The sequence below is a fragment of the Taeniopygia guttata genome, chromosome 22 (assembly GCF_048771995.1).
Source record: "Taeniopygia guttata chromosome 22, bTaeGut7.mat, whole genome shotgun sequence".
In the NCBI taxonomy this organism is placed as follows: domain Eukaryota; kingdom Metazoa; phylum Chordata; class Aves; order Passeriformes; family Estrildidae; genus Taeniopygia; species Taeniopygia guttata.
In genome coordinates, this window is record NC_133047.1 from 4,434,664 (window position 1) to 4,459,041 (window position 24,378).

A 24,378-nucleotide genomic window follows, 5' to 3' on the forward strand; every position below is an offset into this window, starting at 1 on the left:
CATTTAATACAAGACTGTCCCTGCTGTCCTACACAGCCCTTATCAAATGGCTTCATCTTTGTGGGCTTCAGCTTCTCATTTGTGAAATCATTTGATGAGCCTCCCTGCCACCATCTGTTTGTGTGCTGTGCAGAGAGGGGACGGCACAGAACCACAGGTTGTGTGACACCTCTCACACAGAGCCTTTGTGCCCTGCACATCAGCTCAGCAGCTCAAACTGCAGCTGGTAAAGCAGCACAGAAACAGAAGGGCAAACTCAGGTTCACATACCAAGTGCATCTCCTGACTCAGAAGCAACAGGTAAAGGCTGAAAGAAGGGCTCTGCCATCCAGCAGATTTTCACTTCCCAGAAATGCGTGCCCAAAGATGACAGGACAGTGTGACCTGCCTGTACTGCCCTCTGCCCACTGTCCCTCCTCCAGCCCTTGCCACCCCACACATCAGGGCTCTGTGATGCATTTCTTTGATTCCTTACAAACACAGCCAATAAAAGCCACAAACATAAGAACCAGCAGGATCACATCAGCTGGCTGAAAAGGCAAGTGTGACAGCACTTTAGTCCCTGCACGCATACAGGCACCGTCTCAGATCCTTCCAGAGTGTTTTCTTTAGGAATCTCAGGGCATTGCTCATGCCACCAGCCATCTGCATACCCCTGGTATTACAGACTTCTTGCCAAAGGTCATGAAGAGTCATTAGAGCAGAGCCCTGCGCCAGCAGCAGCCACAAACAACCTTCATGTGGCCACACTGCAGCCATAAGGGAGGATTTCCCATCGATCCAGCTCCCTCCTCCCAGGCAGCAGCTCAGTGCCAGAGAGGCCTTTATGGCTGAAGCACTTCCCAAGGCAGAAGCCATTAATCCTTCAGAGGGTCACAACAGGTAACTGAAGTAACACTGAATTAGCAGGTAGGTCATGCAGAAAAGGCACATGAGGCAGAAGGTCTCCATTTCTGTGCTCCTCACATCAGCACTGACTTCTTGTGCTCCTTTTAAGAATTTCAAACCACTTTGAAAGTCCACATTTCGCATCACTCTCATAAATGTCTGAATAGCACCCATATACAACCTGGGATAGTGAAGTCAGAAAAACATGTATAACACACCAAACCAAGGGCTCCTCCTGCTTGCTCTGGTGCCTTGAAGAGAGACTGATGTTCAGTGGCAGCCACAGGAACCAGGCACATCATGTCCTCATGGAGCATTCTGCACACCTTTGAGACAAGCTGGAGTTTATTTCACTGCTGCCATTTGTGCAGCAAAAGCACACATCAGCCCTGCAAGCATCATTTCACTTACAGAAGGAGGGACAAGCTAAGATGATATCTGAACAACAGCTGTGCAATTAGAGCCTTGGAGGATCGTGCATTTTGCTCTCACACCCTCGAGAACAGCTTGCCAGATTGCTTTGTAAGTTCACACAGGCACATTTTGGGGCCCCTACCACAGGCCTATGGGAAGGGAAACTGGTGTGTGACTAACAGTGAATGAAGATCAGCTCTACCTGCCCTCCTCACAGCACCAGCCAGCTTCCAGCTCAGCTGTGAGGGGATGCACACGCAAATCCCTGCTCAGGGAACTCAGCTGCTGATGGCTTTTTTTATTTTTAATCTATGAGATCACCCGTCACTGGTATGTCATTTCTTTCTGCAAAATCATGAAGCAAACCAGATGCTATGAGCATCTCGTTCCAAAAATGTCTTTAATCCAATCCTGCAACACATGGCCCAAGGTCCTGGTGTCAGCAGGGGTTCTGCCACAGAGCAAGCATGAATTTACACCCAAATCACACGTGTGCCAAGAGCTCACTCGCTGAAATCACGGCGAGGCAGCACTTGAGAGGAAACACAGACTGCAATTAAAGCACCCAATCTGGAAGGCCAGAGATCAGTTCCTGACTTGGCCACACATGCTCTGCATTGCTTCACCTCCCTGTCTCAGCTCCCAGCAGCCCTAAAAGGGGTGGAAGGACACATTCGCAGGCTGTGCCAGGGCTCAGATACTCAGGGTAGTGAGAGCTCCTCACATCAGAGGAGCTGCAGCAGCTCCCCTCTGTTTCACTCTGCTGCATCACACTGAGGGCAGTTAACAATAACCTTCATTTCATTTAGTGGCAATTCCTGGACCTCCTACAAAAGAAGAAAGTTTCCATAATGACAAAAAGCCACAAATGAGAATTACCTTGCAGTGCCTCACTGAAGCCTTTCCAAATATTTTCCTTGTGCTTGTAAATCACTGTCCGTATTGTTCCTACTCTCAAGAAGTACAGCAGCCAGTATCTGATCCAAGGAGGTTTGTTTCCAGCATGATACCACCACAAGGACATCCTGTGCTTCCCCCATCCAAGGAAGCCAGCACCCCTTCCTGGGAAACTTACTCAGCTACCCTTGTCATCAGGAGATAACTCCTCCATAAACCAATTTTGCTTATGGCATGTTCTCCTCAGAGATTTCCTGTCTCCTTCCACACGTAGAACACAAGTAAACACCCAGCACAAGAGAAGGCAAATTGGTTGTGACTTTCCAGAGAAGCAGCACCAAGCCCTGCAGCTGGCACGCTGCCTTCCCAATGGGCACAGCCTCATCCTGCCCAAAATATTTACTCTGAAAAAAGTCACCTTCAAGGGAAGCAGCTGCCAGTCCCAACACAAGTGTGCAGCACCTAGCCAGTCCTGACCCCTTATTAGCCATGATTAATGCAGGTGGGTGAGCTTGGAAGGCAGGAAGTGCTAAATCCAGAGTGGATTCCAGCTTGTCTTCAGCACATTTATAACTTCCCACCTGCTCTCCTCAAGCTGCTGACAGGCTCCTGCACAAAGGGGAGAAGGCCCACACCACAATAAAAACATTATGCACGTGCAACCAGAGGTTAGCAACCTGTCCTTTAAAACTACTAGAACACTTCTGCAAGACCCCAGCTGGAGAGTCAGACCATGTACTAGCCCCAGCCAGAATCCCAAAACTAAGCTTTCACTAGCTGACAACTTCATAGTAGGACTGCTTGAAACAGAAACTCTCCTGGTATCACATGGAAGGTTCCTTCCTGGGACAGCACTGCCTTTAAACCAGCTTTTAGCTGCCATAGCTGTTCCATAAAGAACCAGCCCCCCTGGGTACACCCCAGACCCCTCCTGTGACAGGCTGCACAAAGCCCACAAGCCAGGCCAGGCCAGTCTCTGGCCCACACAACTTCTTACACACTTAAATCCACTAACACCTGCTTTTCCTCCCTGATTACATCTCAGGACACAGCACACACTGTCCCAGCAAAAGCTGTGCTGCTAAAAGCACCAAAACACTTGGGATACCTCAGCATTTACCAAGTAATTCCCTTGGGATTCTTCACAAGTTCCCCTGGCTTCTACTCTCAGAAAAACAGACTGCTAGAACACATAACCGAACATCCTACCTGGCAGAGCAGAGTGCAGAGTACATGTTCTGCCTCACAAGAAACAGGGAAAAAATAAAAAGAAAAAAATCACATGTCCCACTCCAAGAGGAGAAACAGTTTAATTCCTAATCCAAATGTCACTGGTCAGCTGATTAGCAGCTGGCCCTTGGCTGAAACTAGAAAGCAGTAACTCACAAAATACACTTCAAAGCAGTGTACTGAACCCAACCACACTGGAATTGAGTTGAGGATCACGTAAATCTGCAAAACGTTCCTCAGATGGGGTTTGCTTTAAAGTGAAATTATTTCAGAGGAAGCTCACGTGTGTTTTCAGTGACTTCAGGTTATGGTGCTGCAGGGAAGGGAGGTGCCAAGGGTGAGCAGGGCAGGGGTCAGCAGAAACCCTCTGCGCTCAGGCCAGCCACAGCCCACCAGGCTGGGCATTCACAGCCTCTCCCAGCTGCTCCCCACATGCACTGGCCTGCAGGTCTGCTAAGGCAATTCAGGATGAAGCCCACAGTGTCCCTCTTTTCAAAACACAGGAAAAATACAGCTGACAAATGTAAGATGATTTTGTGACTTTGCACTGGTTTGTAATACCAACCATTAAATGCTTTCAAATCAACACTAGCTACAGCACACAGGCACATACCCGAAAAACTTAAGCGAGACAGCCAACAATCATTAAACCTGAATCCTTTACTTACACACTTGAAGGGGAAAAGACTTTCAAAAAAGTACAACTCATTTTTAAAGCAGCTTTTCACAGACCTGCAGGAATGCAGCCTGTACTTTCTGCTAGAAGCAGAGCAAGACAAAACCCTGCTCAAGCACGTGCCCCATCAATGTTTACACACCTCGGGTCAGCTCAGCACTCTCTCACAACACTGTGAGTACAGAGTCACACAAAACACAGCGGCCCTCAGAAATGGGACACTGGGGCAATCCCCACCCTGTTTTAGCTCGGAGGAGTACCAGTGCCTTGTGGTACTTTGCCACACACCTCTCCCAAACTCCTTAGCAAATCCCTCATTTATGGCAACATCCTTCTCAACGTTTCTGCTGCTTTGATCCCTATCAGAGGGACACCAAACTCCCTAGAGCTCCAGCATGGGAGCTCTGGGGTGAGGTTTTGTTGTTTGTGTAGAGTTTGTGTTTATTTTGTTTGTGTAGGGTTTTCCCCCTACACACAGGCAGAAACAAAGAGAGGATCTGATTTGATAGAACGCAGTTTTGGTTTATTTTCAGAAAGAAAACAGCAAGACAGCAGCCTGACTCAGCCCCACACTGCAAGAGCTCCCGGGGATTGCATTCAGCTCTGTGAAACACCACTCACCCCAAAACCAGCCACAACGCCCCTCAGCCCATGCTGGGGCACTGTGTGACTTTAAACCTGACCCTGCAGACCCCCAGGGCCAGCAGCACTGCCCTCCCACCACAGTAATCCTTCTGCAAACTCTGGGGAAATTTTCAAGAGCTTATTTGTGCTGTTATATAGATTAGAGCAGGAGAGCTACAAAGACCCAGCTAGGTACCACCTATTGCAACACGCTGTTTGTAAAAAACCCACTGATTCACCATATCCTGACACCACAACCAACCCCTCAAATTCCTTCTACATTATTCCCATCTACTTCCTTCTAAAAAGGAAGGGATGTTCCTCCCGGCCGAGGCAGCCAAGCATCCAGACAGAACTATCTTTCGGGGTGAGGGGTGCTCCTAACCAGAGCAGGTACTTTGGGAGATCCACACCAGAGCCCAGAGGCATGTGGAGCCATTTGCCACCTGGCACAGGCAGTGCTGCAGCCAGGGCACACTCCTCATCAGCAGGGTTGCTCAGCAGAATTCAGGGTGACCAGGCACAGCTCTGACAGCAAATCACAACATTTCAATTCCAAAACTTCTGGTTCAACTCAAGTCTCCTCTGCACCATTCATCACTGCATCAGTTCTCTCTTTTACATCTATTTTTTTTTCATGTTTCACAGGCTGCACCTAAACACAGGCCTCCCCACTCCCTCCTAAAGCAACGGGGATGACAGGTCCTTCCTTCCCAGACAGGATACTCCTCCTACAAAGTGCTTCCCAGGGGACTTTTCCTTTTAGCAGAAATAGCCAGGAGTTGCCTCTTCAGCACTGCTGGAAGCACTGCAGATACAGAGAGGTTTTCCAGCCGAGGTTTCAGACGTCAGGAGCGTGGGGACCGGGCTGCCCACGAGCTCCCCAGGTCTCCAGCTGAGTCAGGGTTTAGAAAAGGCTGTTTACCAGCACACTCAGCCACACTCAGGCATGCAGAGCTGCAGCACTCCTGACCCAACTTTCCCACAGAGGAAACCATTTGTCACTGCTCTCAACAAAAGCTGCAAACCAACACACCGCCTTGCTTGTGTCCCCTCTGCACACAGAAGGATTTCACACTGCCCACAGCAAAGTCTCACTGGGAGGGAGACACCTGGGCAGCACTTTTCACCAGAACTCCCTCTGCCTCACAGAACAAACACAGCACCTGCTTCACAGGTGTGCTGGCCTGCTGTGAGCAGCCCAGAGCTGCAGGCCGTGCTCCATCCCGCAGGCCAGCCCAGGAAGCAGGAGCTGCAGGGAAAAGCCCCCACAAGCAGCAGCTCCCCCCAGCACAGAGAGGCAGGGAAGGGAGGCTCTTCTCTCAGGCAATTCGTGCTCCCACCTCCACCCCTGCTGCAGCAGGAGAGCCCGGTGACACACGGCTTCGCTTCCCGGGGCAGAACCTGCCAGCACATTACTCATCAGCAAAAAAAGCCTCTGCCTTCCCATGTTACCAGGATGAGGCCATCCTGCATTAAAAAGAGACTGACAGCTTCTCAAGTTTAGCTCATGTAGGTCCTAAGCTTCCAGGGCCAAAAGGGCCTTGCAGATATCAGTCCAGGCAAACCTGTATCACAAATTTCAAAGGAAAAAAAATCACTATAGCTGCTAGGTAAAAGCCTGGTTTTGGTGCTCCTCTCAGCAGAACACATCAGAAACCAAGTCTAAAAAAACAGCCACAGACCTATTTTCTTGTACACCGTGGTGAATTCTTACAAATCTGAACACAGGCAGCGTACACAGAGTCCCTTTTCCATTTTAGGGCTCTTTCTGTAAAAGCCAACACAGGTCCTCCCACTCAGCTCTCTCCCAGCAGCTCTCTTCTCCTTCGCCATCAAAACAAAACACTGTTTGGACTAAATCTGCCCAGGATGCTGCGCAGGAGGGACCAGGAGCAGGTCTGAAGAGGCCAACATCTCTCTGAAGGTCGAGGCTAAGGTTACCAGGCAGAGCCATGCAGGAGGTTCCTTACAGCCCCAACAAATGAAATGTAAAATGATAGTTCAAGCAGCAGGGCTGGTTACAATTAAACAAATGCCACCAGCAGCTTGCTGCACTGCAAGGCCTGCACACTTCATGAGTTCCATAACCCCTAGGATTCATTTTTAGGTCTCTAACTGTTTTATTTGGGGAAAAAAAAAAAAAAAAAAAAAAAAGAAAAAAGGCAATTGGGATCACCACTTCCCCTTGCAGACATCCCACACACAGAGAAATCCCTCATCCCAGGTCACAGCCAGCCTATGTGCATAACATAGCTACAAGGAATTTACTCCAGTGTTTTAATCCTCTCAGCTTGAGATAGGAAAGGAGGTAACAGCTGAAGAAAGTTTAAGTGTGAAGGACACCACTTTCTTTATTTACAGCACCTTGTTCTGCACCAAAATATTTGACAATTTTGGTTTGGGTGTTTGTTTATTTTGGTTTTTTTAACTCCCAGCTTAGAAGAAGTGGGAAACAACTTCTAACAGCAATCCTCCAATTTCTGAAGCATTAAAAAAAAAAAAAAAACAAAAAAAAAAAACAAATCCAGGAAACCCACACTGGACCTACAGATAGGAAGACCAGACACGTCAGCTTACAGACACCACTGGACTGCAGTTCTGCCAAGGACAGTGAAATACTCGGGAATCCGGGTGTCAAGGAGGAGGCTGGGTGCCCGGGACAGCGCGAGGCCTCCCGTTCAGCTCGGGGAGGGAAAAGCAGCGCTCAAACGGCACCGGGACCTTACCTTCCGCCAGCACCTCGTCCACCGTGACCTGGTGCCGGCCGATGCTGAAGACCCGGCCGATGTAGCCGCTGCCCGGGCCGCTGCTGCCGCCGCCGCCGCCGCTGGTGCCCGAGCCGGGCCCGGAGCCGCCCTGCTCCCGGCGCGAGTCGAAGAACTTCTTCATGTCTCAGGAGGCGGCGGCCGCCGCGACGCCGGTGTCGGTGCCGACCCCTCCTGGCTCTGCCGCGGCCGCTGAGCGGGCCCGGGGCCGCTGGCCCGGCGGGGCCGAGCCGCGCTGTCCCGCGGGGACTCACACCTGCGGAAGCAGCGGGGATACCGGGCTGGCGAGTCACGGCCGCGGGCCGCCCGCCAGCCCCGACCCGCGCGGACCCGTGCCGGTACCTCGCAGAGCGCGGCGGATGCCTCCATGCGCCCCGCGGGCCGGCCTGCGAGCCCCACCGGCTCACGGCGGGGGCCGGCTGCCGGCAGCGCCCGGGGCCCGCATCGCTGCCTGGCGGCGTCACCGGCGACCACCGAGCCCGTCAGGGACACGGACAGGGACCGACCCCGCCGCCGCCGCCCCCCGCCGGCCCCATCCGACCAGGAAATGGGCCGTCACAGGAAGTCCCGGTGCCGCCGGGAGCACCGCCCCCGCGCCTCGGCCAGCTGCAGGGCCCGGCGCCGCCGCCCCGGGCTGTCCCGTGCCGTTCCTCCCTGTCCCGGGATGTCGCGTCCCACAGCGTCCCGTCCCGCGGCCCTCGGAGCGCCCCGCGCCCCACGGTGCGGCGGGAGGGGGAGCGGGGGCTCGGCGGGATGGCGGCGCCGCGCGCGGCACGCTGGGGGCGGTAGTTCGCCGTGCCAGGCGGAGGGGGGGCCCGGGGGCAGCGGGGACTACAAGTCCCGGCATGCCGCGCGGCGGGACCGTGAGGGGGCCGTGGCGGAGCGGCCGGGCCGCGGTCGCCCCTCAGACCGGTCGGTACCGGGGGCCGCCACAGGGACAGCGGACGGGGCCCGGAGGCTCTGCGTCCTCCTCGCCGCGAGGGATGAGTGCAGAAATCCTGTCCGTGAGGAGCCACGGCCCACATTAGGGCTTTGCACGGTGACGGGTATTTACGTTTATCTTTGAAATAATGCGCTAAAGTGGATGGTTTTGAGATAGAATAATAAAAGGCCACTGCTGTGACATCTTGGCTTCAACCTGAAGCACGAGGCTTGTCTTCACACAGGCCCTGCCAGCGCCTGCTTTGAGAGCCTAACAAAAAATCCTGAAAGCAGAGATACGCCAAGCCCTCAAAATGCCTTTAGTGTTTCACGCCTGGTAGCTGGTTTTGTAAAACCTGTGCCTTGGGTTTGCTGTTAAATTCTTCCTCCTTCCTGCCCGAGAACTGGCAAAATGCTCATCAGGAGTGCTGCAGCTCCTCCAGAGCCCAAAGCCATTTGGGTCAGGCCTTGGAAAGGTTTCGTTTAGCTCAGGTCTTGGGAAATTCACTTTAAATGCACTTTGGGTTCTTCTCAGAATATTTTTCTCAGGAATTAGGAGATTTTCCCAGCCTTTGGCACCCAGAGCAGCCGAATCCTCTCCTCACGCACTATTGAGGGCCAGAGCTGGGGTTTCAAACAGCAAATGGAAATGTTAAAATGGCAAAAATTGTTTTTTCCAGAATGAAGCACCAGAGTACAAAACCCAAGCAGCACGTGGCTGCCAAATGAATACCTCCATGGCAACACCACACTCCTTCCTCCCCTCTGACTGGGATGGAATAGGAAACCAAAGCATGGTCCCATTTTCCCAATGACTATTATTTCCTGTATTATGGTAATAACTACAGCCATCCTGCTGTCAGCCCCTGTTCCCAGTGGATAGGCCAGGCCTGGTTGCTTTGGGATGACAAATATGTTACCCTTCACACAGCCCTTGGTCTCGCTTTGGGCTTCCAGCAATGCCAAGGAGATTGGATCAGCCTGTCTGGGTCTAATTGGGTTTTTCCTCACAGTGTTTGAAGACCTTTAAGATGCATGTGACTCTCAGAACAGGTAAAATTGCTGATGGTAACATTTAGCAAAACACAGATACAGGGATCTGACAGCACATCACTACAGTTGTTTTCTGCTGTGCCTCTTCGCTGTACATAATGCTACTACACCTCTTCCACCATCCTTGTCCTCAACAGGTCTTAAAGGTATGGGCTCACAAGCCCACCCTGCAGACCCCAAAGTCCTCCTTTGACCACCTTCAGTCACCCATAATTTATAGGGTGGCTCCTGACCACCTCATTTCCAAGTACACCCCAATCCACACAACTGGAGCTGCAGTCATTTCAGCCAGCAGCCAGCACACATGTGAAAAGAGTCCATTTTCATTTGCAGGCTTAAATCTGTATGAAGCATGCTTGGCTGTACTCTGGGGCTCTGTGATGAATTAACTGCCAGTGCTCAGTACAGAAGGTTCACGTGCCCTTTGGAATAAGTACGAACTGAGTAAAGTCTCAGTTGCTTCGATCCATTATTTTAATTTTTTTTTTTAATTTCTCTGACCTGTGAAAATCCCCGGGCATTTCTCAAGACGGGTAAAACACCCAGTGCAAAAAGTGGGTCCCATCACTGGGGATTTCTGGGGACTCTGCAGAACTGAACAATTTCCAAGGAAATTGGGCATCTCTGTACAGCACAGGGAAATGACTCATTTCCAGCTAAAGAAGATAAAAGCCACTGCATGCAGAGAGCTGCAGATGCACTGCCAAGCCTCCTCCCTGGCTCTGAGAGGGCTTTTTTTAACCGTACCTGCAGTGCAATGCAGGGAGTGCCAGACCCACGCACGGCTGGGGGCTCAGCTGTTCAGCCCACGGGCACACAAACCCCACCCATGACCATTCCGGGGAGCAGAAGCCCAGCAGGAGCCATCCCCGGCTGCAGACGCTGAGGATGTTCTTTATTCCAGAAGACACAAGGCTCACTGCACTGCTGCAATCCCTCTGACCTTCACGGGGATCAGAGGGAGCTGAGCCTGAAAGCTCCAAGTGGAAAAGCTGATCCGTGGCCACAGCACAGACAGGGCCTGGTGCTTCTCCCGTGTTCCCAGGCTTGTCCTGCTGCAGACAGGAACCTCTGACTAATGCACTCAGTCCTAAAAAACAAATTTTAAGCTGCTGAAATCCCATGACGCGAGGTTTAAAATATCCAAGTGTGGTCAGCAGAGCTGCTTCCCTGCACATTGTCTCCCTGATCCCCGGTTCTCCTGCACTGCTCAGAAAATGCATTCAAATCCCCAGGAAGAAGCACATTAATACAGCTGCATCCCTCTTCATCAAACTTTCCAGCCAGCTCAGCATTTTCTAAATAAAAACACAGGCCTGGGCAGGTTTCCTGCGGCCCCCGAAAGGCGAGGGCACACTGGCCCCTTCTGGAGAGCTCCGGGAGCGACGGAGAGCGGAGCTGGCACAGCTTCCTGTGCTTGCTGTCACTTAACTGGCCAGGGGAAACACAGCCGTGGTCACATTTTCCTGAATTCACCACATAATAATGAAGTCTTAATCACACGGCAATGTATCTTGGTGAGGATGTTGGGAGAGCCTTTTTTACACAGTGATAGGGGTAACTGTTTCAAAGTAAGGGAGAGATATTCAGATTAGATATAAGAAAGGAATTGTGCCCTGTGAGGGGGATGAGGCCCTGGCACAGAGTGCCCAGAGAAGCTGTGGCTGCCCCTGGATCCCTGCAAGTGTCCAAGGCCAGGATGGACAGGGCTGGGAGCACCCTGGGACAGTGGGTTCAGAGTTGTGCAGAGGAACAAAAAGACTCCAGAACTCAGACCTGTATTTCACATGCTTAAAAACTTCCACCTCCTTGGTGCTCCTGTTTGCCCCTGCAGGACATCCTCACTGGCTCCAGCAATGGCTCTGCTTCCAGGGGCTGGAAGCCAACCTTCCATCGACAGAAGTGGCACACCCAGAAATAAAGGAGCTGATTGAGCTCTGCAAGCTCTCGTACGTGGGATGCAGCGGCCTGGAGTGACCCTGTGCACAGCCAGGGATGGAGCACTGGCTGGGGAAGAGCCGTGTTTCTCAGGGAGCATGACTGCAGCACAGCTCCACTCTGTCCCTTCAAGCAGCTGCTGTCACCCTAAGGGAAGTTTGCAGGTTGGGTTCTCACGGAGAAGGGATTTATCAGCTGTGTTTCCAGTGTCAGGATCCTGTTGGGGCTCCTCCTGCCCCAAGCTTCCTCACCTGGCTCTGCCCACATCCTTTGCTCACTTCTGTTTAAGCGCAGGGTCAGGAAAAGTCGTCATGAGCTGGGCAGTCATAGCTCTGTTTCCATCCCCTAGAGCTGGTCTATGGCCAAATTACAGAGCAGAAGAGTAAGATTAAACTCAATGGAGGCAGATACTAATTAAGAAGAAAAAAGTGAAAGCTACTAATTTCCTCTTCATAACTATGTGTATGCTAATGAAAGTAAGCATTCCTTAAGCCCCCTCCCTCTCTGGAGGTTTTTGCTGACTCTTGCTCCCCTTTGGATGGATTCACGGTCACAGGCAGCCAGCGAAGCCATCAGACCACCGATGGCCCCGGACTGATTGCATTCCCTGCTGTTTATAGCTTTAGTGAATAAAAGGAAACAGCAGACTGGGCCCGTGGCCAAGCGCAGCCTTCAGTTTCTCTGTGGGAGAAAGGCAGAGTGGGTGGGCATCTCTGAGGCAGTGTCAGCACAGCATATGCTGGGGGACAGCAGTGTGGAGAGCCCCCCGCAGCCGAGATGCTGCTAGAGCTGTCAGAGTGAGGAGCTGTGAGAGCAGCTGGGATCCCCTCCTGCGTGCCCGCCTGCAGAACACGAGCATCCCCACCTTGAGAACCCGGTGATTGAAGCACTCTTGAAACGGGAATTCGACTCCTGGCTCTCTCATCCCCGCAGTGCTCATCGCTGTCTCCCCTTACAGCTCATTGTCTCAGGCAGGTGGGCTCCCGTGTGTGTCCAAGTGGTCTCTTGCTTTAAAGGCATCTTAAGTTACAGGAATTTTCTCTAATCAGTTCTGTTCCTCAGTTCCTTCTTGGCCTTGTGTGACATTTGTGTTTATATAATCTACCCCCCAGAGAGCCTTTGACTTGCAATAGGAGTGCTGGTATGCTGTGCTCAGGGTTCTAAATGCCTGGATTGCTAAAAGGGAGAGTGCTGCGCATTCCCCTGATAATGCTGAGTGCACAAGCAGTGTTTCTAATGGCTATGAAGAGTTAAGAACACTCCAGTTTCTTATGTGAGTTGGAACAGTTCGGTTTTCCCACTCAAATAAGCACTGCTCACCTAGATCTGGGAGTGTTTCATCTTCCTTCCTCTCTTTGTGTTAAAAGGGCTCTACTCCAATCATAGATCAACAGCTCCAGGCTGCCTCTTCCTAAGCTCTTCCCCAAAACACCTCTTCCCAAAACACCTCAGACTTGTGGCTGTTGCACCTTCCACGGTGCTGAACAGCAGGTATGGACACACCGTTGCTCTAAGGGTCAGAAGTGCCCCTGGATGTCTGCAGCGAGCCCCAGCAACTGCAGTTCACTTTGGGACTACTGTGATATTGATACATGGAATGAGAGGATTCTTTAGCCTCTCACAAGCACGCAGAGCTCAGTGCTTTGGAAAAGCAAGGGCTGGTTTTCAGCCTCCGCCCTACCTTCGGGTACTGCTGCTATGGAGACAACACTGACTGAGCTACAGCATCCAACACACTCCCACAGCACTTGTGCAACCCTTAAATAACCCCATTTTCAGGGGCTGCTGCCAGCAGACTGCCAGTGCTCAGGTATGAAAATGAGCTCTTCCCTTGTGAACCTCCTAAAAACACCAACTTAATCCCCAAAGGCCCAAATTCTGACCCTCTCTGGGTTAATGTCTTCATTAGTGCCAGAATTTGGAGCTCAGCGAATGAGGTGAGGCTGTTCCTCTAGAGCTAAAGGCAGGTACCTGCTAATGAAAGGACACACTGAAAACCTCCTAGCAAAGGCTCCTTTGCTCTCTGAGATGCAAATTTAAAAGGTCAGGTCCTTCAGGCAAAAACAAATGCTGCCATTTTCTAGAGGTTCAGCTCTGTTCTCATTATGGGACTGAAGAAATACCCCTACCTAAAGGGCTGCTGCTTGAGCCCAAGTTATTTACTTAATGCACAGTGCCCTCCCTGTTTTTTCTGTGACCTTCAGTTCTCATTAGGTCCTTTGTAAATGGGAGAACAGCAGGCCAGAATGGGAATAGAAAGCATGTGTGTAACTGAGTAAAGTCTGGGGGGTTGAGAGCTTTAAACCAAGGGTGGTTAAAATAATTGATAGGACAAATGAAGTATGTGTGAACAGAAGAGCAATGTGCTCTGTCACTGCACTGAGAGGGACTGCGGGCTTGTCCCTTGCTGTCCCTCTTTTGATGCAAGGACAGCAAAGCTATGCCAGCCAGTGATGTCCTTCAGCTGGAGATACTGGAGAATAACCATAGCCTTCCATCCTTTCAGAGACGAAGACAAAGCTGAAAGTTGAGCAGACCCTGCACAAAGGACTCCTGGAGAGACAAAGCTTTGTCACCTGAACCTTCTCTAGGAAAATACAGCAACAATCCTTCATCTTCCTGAAGGCAGCAGCTCCTGTAGCAAGGTATAACAGGGTTCCCTAAACCCCCTGTCTCTCTATCCACCTTCCAGAGAAGCTCAGACAACTCTCAACATGCTCAGAAGCTTTTGTGCCTTTTTTTTTTTTTCTTTTCCTTTCTGGTCCAAATAATCGTGACTGAATCAGATGGCTCCAGAGCCAGCCAAGATTACAGGGAACTTGGCTGTGTGATGTGTCAGGATCTGGCTGCTGAATGGACTACACTTACGTGACTAATTCCAGGTGGCCAAAACCATCCACACAAACACTTTGTATCTTCAAGTGTTCCTCCTACTTGGTGCCTCTCCCAGGGGGAAAGAAAAGGTTAAATTGTGAAAATAATGAATGGGAGGATTGCTTCAATATTTAACTAATTTGTAAAGCAAATTAATAACTCATGGTATTAAATAATTACTATTGCATATACCAGTGATTGCAGTGACAGAGCCTTCCAGTCCTGGGGGCTGAAGAGACTGGGAAGCAAACAGAAGGATGAAAATACACAGGCTAAAAAAATCACTGGCAATGTAAGATGGAGAAACACAGCAGTTCTGCTGGAGCATTAAAATGGGCCCAGAGCAGGCACTGCTGACGTGAGAAGAAGGGATGAGAATGGAAACTTTCACAGATGTAGGAAAGAGAAAAGTTTCTCCTTAGCAATAGTTTATATGTGCTGGTCCACACTGAATCTTGCTCAGGGTCAAGTGCCAGATTTTGCAAGGGAAGACGCTCTGCAGTACAAAAGGAGAGGGCTTGAGGCTTGAGCCTGGTTTTTCTGTTCCCCTGGTCTGTCCCCTTGCATCAGCAGTAGGTGCTGGGCTCTGTGGAGCTGTTTTGGGAGCTGAGCTGCAGCAGGAACTGCAATAAATAACCCACACAGACATGCTCACTGAGGCACAGCCTGCCTGCATCCAGGCTGCTAAATTTAGGTTCTTCCAGCAAAGGAGCATGTGCAAAGAGGGACAGAGCTGTGCTGTGAGCTGGAAAAAACTGAGAGGGTTTACCCATGGTAATAACAGCACGCTTGGCATCAGAGGAGACCAAAGGTCCTGAGGATAAACACTTGAAGACAAGATACATCTATTGCAAGGCTGATTTCCCTCTGTCAGCCGTGTGATCATGTCCATGGCTGAGCCCAGCAGGATGACATGGGGTTAAACTGAAGTGCCTTTGCCTGAAGGGTTTTGGCTTGAGGGCACTGCCATTTATCGGGGCAAAGAGCCATCCTTACTGAAATCATGGCTGTTTGCCATGCAGAGTTCTTAGACAAGGGGTGAGGATGCTGAAGACCCAGAGAGGTGCTGTGGGACCACAGGAGGCACGAAACAGATCAGAAATCCCCACGAACAACACCGCGGGAGGAACAGGACTTCTTGCTCGAGGGTGTTGCTGCCTGTGTGCTCCCCGTCGTCCCCCTGGCTCCCCGCTCGGGTGTGCAGGCAGGAGAGAGAGACCAGAGCCTGCAGCCAGCGCCCCTCTGCTCCCAGGGACTTTTACAGGGAATGCCGGGCAGGGGGAAGCCGTCCCAGCCCTCCAGCCCTCCGTGTAAGCCCAAAAGTGCAGTCTGGGGTTACATCCCAAACGTGCAGCGTGAGTGAGGCTCCCTAGCAGCTTCTCCGTGCCCAGGATCCCAACCAACTGCTCAGGGATGGCCAGGGCAGGGCTGGAGCTCCCTCACGTCACTGCCGCGTGTCTCCAGGGCGGGGACTTTGCCACCCGGGACAGCCACCGAAGCTCTCCGCAGCCGTGCCAGGGACCCGCGTGGACAGCAGGTGAGAGCCGAGCGTTCCCCTCGGTGCGGGGACGGGGCTGCGTAGCCGGCGGTGCCCGGGAGGGTGCCGAGGGTTCCCCTCGGTGCGGGGACGGGGCTGCGTGGCCGGCGGTGCCCGGGAAGGTGCCGAGGGTTCCCCTCGGTGCGGGGACGGGGCTGCGTGGCCGGCGGTGCCCGGGAAGGTGCGAGGGTTCCCCTCGGTGCGGGGACGGGGCTGCGTGGCCGGCGGTGCCCGGGAAGGTGCCGAGGCCGTCCCCGCTGTCCTGGCACTGCGGCAGCCCCGGGCCGGGCGATGCCGCATCGCGGGCGGCCCGGGGGCTCCGGCCCGGGCTGGGCAAGGACGGGGGGCAGCTGTGGGGTGCAGGAAGGGCTGACCTGTCCCGGGCACAGGCAGTGCGGGTTTTGGTTCCTATTTGTGCCATGCCCGCGCTGGCACGGCCTGGCCGCTGGAGCGCCGAGGGCGTGGCAGGGGGTGACACGGCTCGGGGTTAGGCTGCATGAGGCGCACAGGGCTGTAAGAATCATATTTTTATTCCTTCTGAGGGCGGTGTCCAGATAAAGGTCATTGTGTGGGAGGCGCTGGGATACTTCAGCTGTCCCGGGCTCGTAGCAGAGCCTTTCCTGAGCTGCGAGCTCGGAGTCGGTGGCCCTGCGGAGAGCCCCAGCCCAGCCCGGGCACCCCGGGAGCGCAGCCGGGCTGCATCCCGCACCCGGCAGCAGCTGGCGCCGAGCGAGCTGTGGAAAAGCTGATCCGGCGCTGTGTGTGGGTTGTGGTTGGGTAAACGTGCACCCAATGAGGGAACTCGTCGGACAGGTCCAGTGTTTGCCTCGCAAGGAAAAGGGTCGCGAAGCGGTGGGTTTCCATCCAGATCCGGGGTGTAGGACTGGCACTGCTGCGAGCTCAAACTGGGAGGGAAAAAGCCCTGTGTTTGTATCCTCTTAAGCTGTTGGAACTTTCCTTGCTGGTTCCTGTGTGGGTGCTCTGAGCATAGTCAGGAAAACCTGACTGTGTGCAAGCCTAAACTTGAACTGGCCAGCACATGTCATAGAGTCAGCACTTGTCTGATAAATCAAGTTTATTCAGCTTTTAAAGGATATTTGATATGGACTTAAAACAGGTTGTTTAGCTGACGATGCCTGCCAGGAAAAGATCAATCATGGAAAAAAAAAATCGAGTAATGGGAAGGATGCCTCCTGCACTTGCACTCTGTCACCTGGGCACAGTGTTTTGAGCTTGTTCTCAGCCTGGTTTATTGTACCAGGCCTTTATTCTGGATATTAATAGGAGAAGTAATTCTCCTGCCCAGTGCTCAAGTGAGGTTATCCTTTGTGTGCTCACCTACACCATGGTGTCTCTGCCTCCCAGGCAGGATCTATGCAATGTTAGGGCTGTCTCACCCTGCTTCATCCTCACCCTGCTTCATCCTTACGCTGCTCACCCTCAGGCTCTCACCTGCCAAGGTCAAAACCATGTATTTTGGAGGACATGAGAATCATGTCTATTTTCTGCGCTCCAGGGCAACACTGTCTGCTTCTCCTTGTGTCCTCAGCCAGGCTGTCACACTGGCAATAGAGAAGAATCACTAAATTACCAGTGCTAATCACCTGTGTGTCCACCACATCCCTTCCAGCCTGGCCCTGGCCCTGTGCTGTTGTGTTCCAGCCTTTGCTCAACACAAAGCAGGGCTGGACACTCCGGGAACTGCCCTGGGCGTTCACTTGGGCTGCTCAGTCTTGCTTTAGTCCTCAAAGGATTAGATGGTTATTTAACCAGCTTCATTAACCTTCGAGGGAAGGTGTATTCTATTAATAATTTGCTAGAAAACTAACACTCCCTGTGTTTTATTATTACAGCTGTCTCAGTGCCCTGGACACAGACAATTGCAGATTGACTAGATCCCAGCAGGATGGTGAGTGAGTGTGTTTGCTGTGCCAGGCTGTGCCAAGGCTTTGCTCTGACTTGATAAACTTGGGGAGCGGAGCTTAGATAAGGACACAACAGGAAGAACACTGTTACTGTCTGTCCCTTCAAGGGGGTGAATTTATCATTTCTTTCTGCTTCCTCGTTGTAGAGGAGAATGACCCACGCATACAGGCTTTTGCTTTGGGGAGTTAATGGAAAACCAGATAAGTTATTCAAATAATTCAAAGAACATTAATTTCTCCAAATAAACTTCCTAGGCATATTATTCTTTCCAGGTTGAGCCTACAAGGCAGCCATTTCTATGGGTGTTATTACAGAATCTTGGAACGGTTTGGGTTGAAAGGAACCTTAGACATCATCCAGTTCCATCTCCAGCATGGGCAGGAACACCTTCCACTGTCCCAGACTGCTCCAAGCCCTGTCCAGCCAGGCCTGGAACACTTCCAGGGACGGTGAACATTTTTCTGCCCATTGAATGTTAAGTGGTATTTTGCTGATGATTTTCTTGGGAACATGAAGAGCTTTGCAAAAGAAGTGTATTTCCCAAGAAATTGCACTAGAGCAGAGGCAGGAGAAACCTGTTTGTGAATCACCATTTTGGGTAAAACACTGGATTTCCTGGTGTGATATTTAACAGAATGATGGTCCTTGACTGCTCTTAGAGAAGTCAGGAATGGGGCTTGGATGGGAACAGCTTCTTCTATGATTTACTTGGAAAACTGCTGGGAAGAAGCTGTTTTCACAGCTGAACAGAGATGTCAGGCTGTGTGCCCTTATTTAACTGGAAAGCAGATACTCCATGGGCAGCCACATTAAGATACTTTCTCCTTTCACTTGAGTCCCTGTAGCTTATTTCTTATGTGGCTGGGAAGTCCTGGAACAAGCCATGTCATTTTTGGAATGGATGGAACCTGGTATGAAATCGCTCATGTTTGGTGGGTGGACTTTAGTGGCTGTCACTTTCCAAAAGAGATGTTTGCATCTTTTGAATTGTCTTTTTTTTTTTTTTTTTTTTTAATTCAACTCTGCACTGTGAATGTCTCACTTTGTGACTTTTCATAACTCCTCTCCTATGGGTTTAGGCAACAGTCAAGGGCGTCTCAGCTTTCAGTGCTGAGCAAGAAGCACAGGCACTAAGGAAGGCCATGAAGGGATTGGGTAAGTTATCTCCCTCCACTGTTAAGCCTTCTTTTTTAGTTCTGCCAGTTGGGAAGGTTTTTACTGGTGGTTTTTTGGAGGGGAAGTTCAGCCATTTGCTTCACCTCGCTGCCTTCCCTTGGAGGGAACTGGGCAACTTGAACCCACTGGAAATCCAAGTCCTGCCCATAAAAACGTCTTTAGTCAGGCTCTTGTTTTCTCTGTCCCATGGTGTGGTGCTGCTGGGCTGAGGCACTCGTGCACAGATGAGACCCAGGTTGTGCAAGGATGTGTGTAAGGTTGTGTGGCCAATGGCACACCCTGGGCTAGGCCAGAGCAGGCCTCTGGTTCTGGTACAAGCAGCTTGACTGGTTTCCATTGGTTCCTTCAGGCACAGATGAAGATGCCATCATTGAGAGCTTGACCAAACTGAACGTTTCCCAACGTCAGCAAGTCCTGATCACCTATAAAAGCACTATTGGCAGGGTAGGTGCTCTTCAGAGATCAGTGCCTGTGGGCTTTTTTGGGGTGTACCACTCGGGTGAAATGTGAAGAACATCCCAGTCTCCACAAGAGCATGAATGGCACTGAGCACAAGCTTTCCTTGGCCAAGTCTTTTTGGTCTTGTTCACTTCAGAACAAGTGTAGTAGCTGTTCATCCAAGGAGAGCTGGAGCATGAAGAAACGTATTGAACAAGTTCTTCCTCTTCTCTGTGTCTTTTTCTCCTTTCTTCTCTTTCTGTCCTCTAGGATTTGATTGATGACTTGAAGTCTGAGCTGAGCGGGAATTTTGAAAGGGTGATCATTGGTTTGATGACTCCTACCACCATGTATGATGTGCATGAACTGAGGAGGGCTATGAAGGTTTGGAAATCCTTTTTTGTGTTGCATGACTTATGGTCAATTTAGTTATGCAATGGCATAATTGCATATTAATTATTGATTTCTTATTTAGTTATATCCAATAAACAAAAGTCATAGTTGCCACAGCCTTGTCTCTGTGCTTCCCTAGGGAGCAGGGACAGATGAAGGCTGCCTGATTGAAATCCTGGCTTCTCGCACCAACGAGGAGATTCGGCACATCAATCAGAACTACAAACTCCGTATGTAGCATGCTCTGCAATTTCTTACTGGCTCAGAAGCCACCTGTGTGTGTGCAGGGGTGTGTGGAGAGGCAGGAAAAGGGTATGTCAGCATCAAGGACTAGAATTACACCCAGAAATTGAGTTGTCGGAAATGTAGTGCGGTGGGCTGGTTATGGCTGTCTGTCCATGGTGGATCTTTTGCCAGTTTTATACTGGCTGTGCTTCTTAATTTTGCCCTGTACCACTCAATATGATGGCTGTGATGAAAGCCAAGAAGGGCAAGGGCATCCTCACTTGTCCTAGTCACTGTGGCTAGCAGGACATGCCTGTCCCCCTGTACTGCACTGCTGAGGCAACTCAAATCCTGGGGATAGTTTAGGACAGATGTTAGAAAAAAGCTCTTTGCCCAGAGGGTGGCTGGGCACTGGAACAGGCTCCCCAGAGCAGTGGTCACAGCACCGATTCTGATGGAGCTCAAGGAGCGTTTGGACATTGTTCTTGGGCACGTGGTGGGACTCCTGGGCATGGTTCTAAGCAGGCCCAGGAGCTGGACTTGGTGATGCTTGTGGGTCCCTTCCCAGTCAGCAAATCCTGTGACTGTGCAAGCTGTTAGTAACAGATGTGTGTGTGTGTGCTCTGGCAGAGTACGGCTCCAGCCTGGAGGACGACATCGTCTCTGACACATCCTCCATGTTCCGCAGGGTCCTCGTGTCCCTCGCCACGGTGAGTCCAGGACAGGGCAAATAACGGGGGTGGACATCTGCTGGACATCTCTGTCTCAGTGATGAGGTGCTTCAGGCTGGCTGCTAGTTCACGTCTCTTGCATTTCACCTTGCCAGCACTTCACCCCAGCTTCTGCAGGGAGAACAGCCTCACTCTGCCATGCCTTAATGCCATGTGCTCTTTTTAATAAAGTGGATGTCTGCTTGTTTCAAAAGAAAGAACAAATCACGTCCATTACTCAATGTTAAGAACCCCATTATACATCTCCAGTAACTGGTTTTGAATGGGGAATTTGCAGGACTTACTTCCATTAGTTGCTCTGTTGAAATGAGTTTTTCATCCTTGTATTACTGCAGGGTAACAGAGATGAGGGAACATTTGTGGATGAAGCCCTTGCTCAACAAGATGCTCAGGTGTGTAGCAATTATCTTCCTGGCAAGAACTGTCTGGGTTTGTATATGTGATGTGTGGTGGATCCCTGCTGTTTATAGACCTCTTTTCCTCAAGTAAACCCAAAGTTGTGCTAGTCTGCAGTGCCCCAGGTGGAAAGCAGATATTAGGAAGTATTTTTCCCCAAAAGAGTTGTCCAGCTCTGGCACGGGCTGTCCAGGGCAGGGGTGGAGTCCCCATCCCTGAGGGGATTCAACAGCCACGTGAATGTGGCATTTGGAGACATGAGTTAGTGGTTAAGTGAATAACCTTAGAGGGCTTTTCCGACCCGAATGTTCTATGAAGCAAAGATCTCATGTTATCCCCACTTTGTTGATGTCTTCCAGTGCCTGTATGAAGCTGGGGAGAAGAGATGGGGAACAGACGAGGTGCAGTTCATGTCCATCCTCTGCACACGGAACAGGTGCCACCTGCTCAGAGGTAGGACCTCTCTGTGTCCTGGGCTTTTTCCCTTGTTTGAGGACTGTACCTTTGTAGCAGCTTTGTTCATTAACTGGTTGTGATCCCTTCCTGAGACAACAGATATTCTCAGGGCCAGTAGATTCAAAATGGGAGTTGAGTAAAACACCCATACAACTTCCTCTAGCCTGTGAATTGCAGATAGTGAAGTGTGGCTCCCATGGGACAGAGCTAAGCATGGAAACTGTCTGCATTAAATAGCAGTTCTGGAAAATCCTTGCAGCAGTGGTAGGCTAATTAGCAAAACAGCTGATAATTAAAATGAATTCTTTCTGAGGGGCAGCCCTGATTTAGCTTACAATGTCACAGTAATGGTGCAGTGTTTGTACAGGCTATGAGGAGGTTGATCTTGCAAAGTGATCCTCGGGGGTTACACACTGAAGCAGCTCATTTGGCTCTTTTATCCAACTCTTCCTCCTAGTTTTTGATGTGTACAGAGCCATTGCTAATAAGGACATCACAGACAGCATTAAATCTGAGATGTCAGGAGACCTTGAGGATGCTTTGTTAGCTGTGGGTGAGTTCTGTGCTTTTAAACTTTGTCTACAAACTAATTAAATAATTAAGGATACTGTCTCTTGCCCTGACTGTTTGCACAGCTTCAGGAGGCAGATTCTTTTTCACTGTTTTACAAGCCACAGTGTTTTAATCTTTGCAGATGCAAAGACCTGGCAAGAAGGCTCTGTGCTTTATATTTCTGTGCCAAGGGATGCTTTGGCAGATGACATATGCTGTGTGGAAGCTTTAAAGCCTTAAAAATATTTTATTGCTGTGCACTGGGCATGGAGACATCAATTGATAGCAGGTCACTGACTCTGGATGTCTGCACTGTGCTTGTTGAGTTGCATTTTTACAGAATAAATGTCGGCACTGAGAAAGTGCTGGAAAGGTTTGGAAGACTTTATCCTTCAGTGTTTATTGGTTGTAATTCTCTTGTTCTTGTCTCTCTTACAGTCAAGTGCTTGAGGAATAAACCTGCTTATTTTGCTGAGAGATTGTACAAATCCATGAAGGTAAAGAGATTTTGCTATTCCCTCCCCCCCACCATGGTTAAGTCAATAGCATGACAGCAATTAGAGAAAAAAAGAAAGTGTGTTAATTGGGGGGAATAAAAGAAGTCTGAGGTTTTCTGTGGAGCTCTTTTCCTTCAGGAAGCTCAGAGCTGATAATGTCCCTGCATTAATGCAAAAATGGTCAAGTCAGGAGTGGATTGCAGGGAAGGCCAAGGCTCAGTGCCTGTCCCTGGGGTGCCCTCAGCCTGTGCAGCTGCTGCTGTGTCCCCTCAGGGCCTGGGCACCGATGACAGCACGCTGATCCGGGTGATGGTGTCCCGTGCTGAGATCGACATGCTCTACATCAGGAGGGAGTTCCTGGCCATGTATGGAAAATCACTCCACTCCTTCATTAAGGTGAGCTTGGAGTCTTACACACACCTGTGTTTGCTAAGCAGCACCAAGGAGACTCTCCAAACAATTTTTTGGGTGTTTTAGAGGAGGTGGAATTAAGGAGACTTTACATTTATGTACTCTAAACCTTGCTGAATGTTCTTGGTTATTAAGTTGCCAAAGAGGATACAAACACTACAATAAGTCATTTACGCTGAAAGGAATCCTACTTTCCATGGAGCTGCAAAATTAATGGTGTTCCTTTTTTCTGCTCTCTCTAGGGAGACTGCTCAGGGGACTACAGGAAGGTTCTGCTCAGGCTGTGTGGTGGGGAGGATTAAAGGAGGCCTGGGGAGCCTGCTGGGTGATGGGAAGCAGCTGATCATAGACTTGATTAGGTTGGAAAAGATCTTTAAGATCTTCGAGTCCAATCACGATAAAGATTTCTTTCTTCTTTTTTTTTTTCTTTTTCTCCAAATGCCTTATTAATTACTCCAATTATAGACTTAGGTTAGTTCATGTTCTGGTTAGATAGTGGCCATTCTTGTTAACCCCTTTGATACACTTTTATGCTTGGAACACCCATTTGCCTACTAACTGGGCTGGTGAAGCCCAGCTTACACAGAATGCTGGAACCAAAGGTATAAAAGTTGTTTTCTGACCAACTGCCCCTCTGCTGTTGTGTTCACCAGCAAAATGCATCAACTAAAGCAAACCTGAGAGTGTGAGTCTGCACAGGGAAAAGCCAACCTCATTGGTACATGGAGACTGCAGAACAGGGGTTTGCCTCAGTTTTTCAGTAAAATTAAAACACAAAGAAACCAGATATCTAAAATGCAAGCACGTTTACATATTATCTTGCCTCTGTTAGTGTGGAGCATTAACAGCCTGGCTTTGCTGTGTGTATATGTTGCCTGTAGGTCTGTAAGTGGGGGGGTTGTCACTGGTGACATGAGCAAAACCTTTTTCTGCCCTGCTTAGAGCAGACCTGTGTTTTTGGTCTGTCTGTTGGATCATGGGAATGTAAATAATTAGGGTTGTAGTATAAACCCTGCTCTGGATATAGTGATGTCATTGGAATGGTGCCTTTTAAGGAATGACCTGTCCCCAAAACCCCAGCTCACCAGCCTGGTGCTGGGGCAGCTCCCCAGATTTTCCTGGGACATGTTCCCAAACGTCCCGGAGGTGATTCCCCAGACCTGCCTGGGACACCTGCCCACATCTCCCCACACTGACTGACAGCTGGGCAGTCCCAGTAAGGGACCAGTGTCTGTGCCTGGCCTCACGTGGATGTCCCCATCAGCCTCTGGCAGAGACTTCTCCCCCAGACCCTACACACCTGCCTGTTCACTGTTTGCACTGCAAAAATGGAACTCTGCTTTGGCTTAGCACTTTA

The 24,378-nt window shown here is 50.5% G+C and overlaps 3 protein-coding genes across 10 annotated transcripts in view; 2 read left to right on the forward strand and 1 right to left on the reverse strand.

The window, feature by feature from the left end:
- The window catches only part of AAK1 (AP2 associated kinase 1), a 51,698-nt gene extending 43,720 nt beyond the window's left edge, over positions 1 to 7,978 (reverse strand). For all 7 annotated transcript variants that reach the window (XM_030289991.4, XM_030289990.4, XM_030289989.4 and 4 more), the window contains exons 1-2: positions 7,840 to 7,978; positions 7,459 to 7,753 (exon numbers count right to left, since the gene is read on the reverse strand). In XM_030289991.4, the coding sequence (XP_030145851.4) occupies positions 7,459 to 7,621 (163 nt within the window). In that variant the 5' untranslated portion in view covers positions 7,622 to 7,753; positions 7,840 to 7,978. The remainder of the gene's footprint in view (positions 1 to 7,458; positions 7,754 to 7,839) is intronic.
- On the forward strand, positions 7,865 to 14,315 carry LOC140680457 (uncharacterized). 2 transcript variants are annotated; one of them, XR_012051764.1, is made up of 3 exons: positions 7,865 to 8,543; positions 13,916 to 14,054; positions 14,196 to 14,315. XR_012051764.1 is itself a non-coding variant. In XM_072917753.1 (2 exons), exons 1-2 carry the CDS (start codon positions 7,865 to 7,867, stop codon positions 13,987 to 13,989), a joined length of 753 nt encoding a protein of 250 aa, XP_072773854.1. In that variant the 3' UTR covers positions 13,990 to 14,144. The 2 variants fall into 2 exon arrangements, 1 of the variants encoding a protein (XP_072773854.1); XM_072917753.1 differs by lacking the exon at positions 14,196 to 14,315 and having other exon boundaries at positions 13,916 to 14,144.
- Positions 14,316 to 15,752: 1,437 nt separating this feature from the next.
- Positions 15,753 to 23,643, forward strand: ANXA4 (annexin A4). Its single transcript, NM_001245306.1, is given in 13 exon segments — positions 15,753 to 15,820; positions 17,674 to 17,729; positions 18,826 to 18,901; positions 19,272 to 19,366; positions 19,631 to 19,744; positions 19,893 to 19,983; positions 20,609 to 20,688; positions 21,045 to 21,101; positions 21,465 to 21,558; positions 22,019 to 22,114; positions 22,552 to 22,610; positions 22,884 to 23,006; positions 23,264 to 23,643. Coding segments are annotated over 12 exon segments (948 nt in total). The 5' UTR covers positions 15,753 to 15,820; positions 17,674 to 17,726; the 3' UTR covers positions 23,324 to 23,643.
- Positions 23,644 to 24,378: the final 735 nt, after the last annotated feature.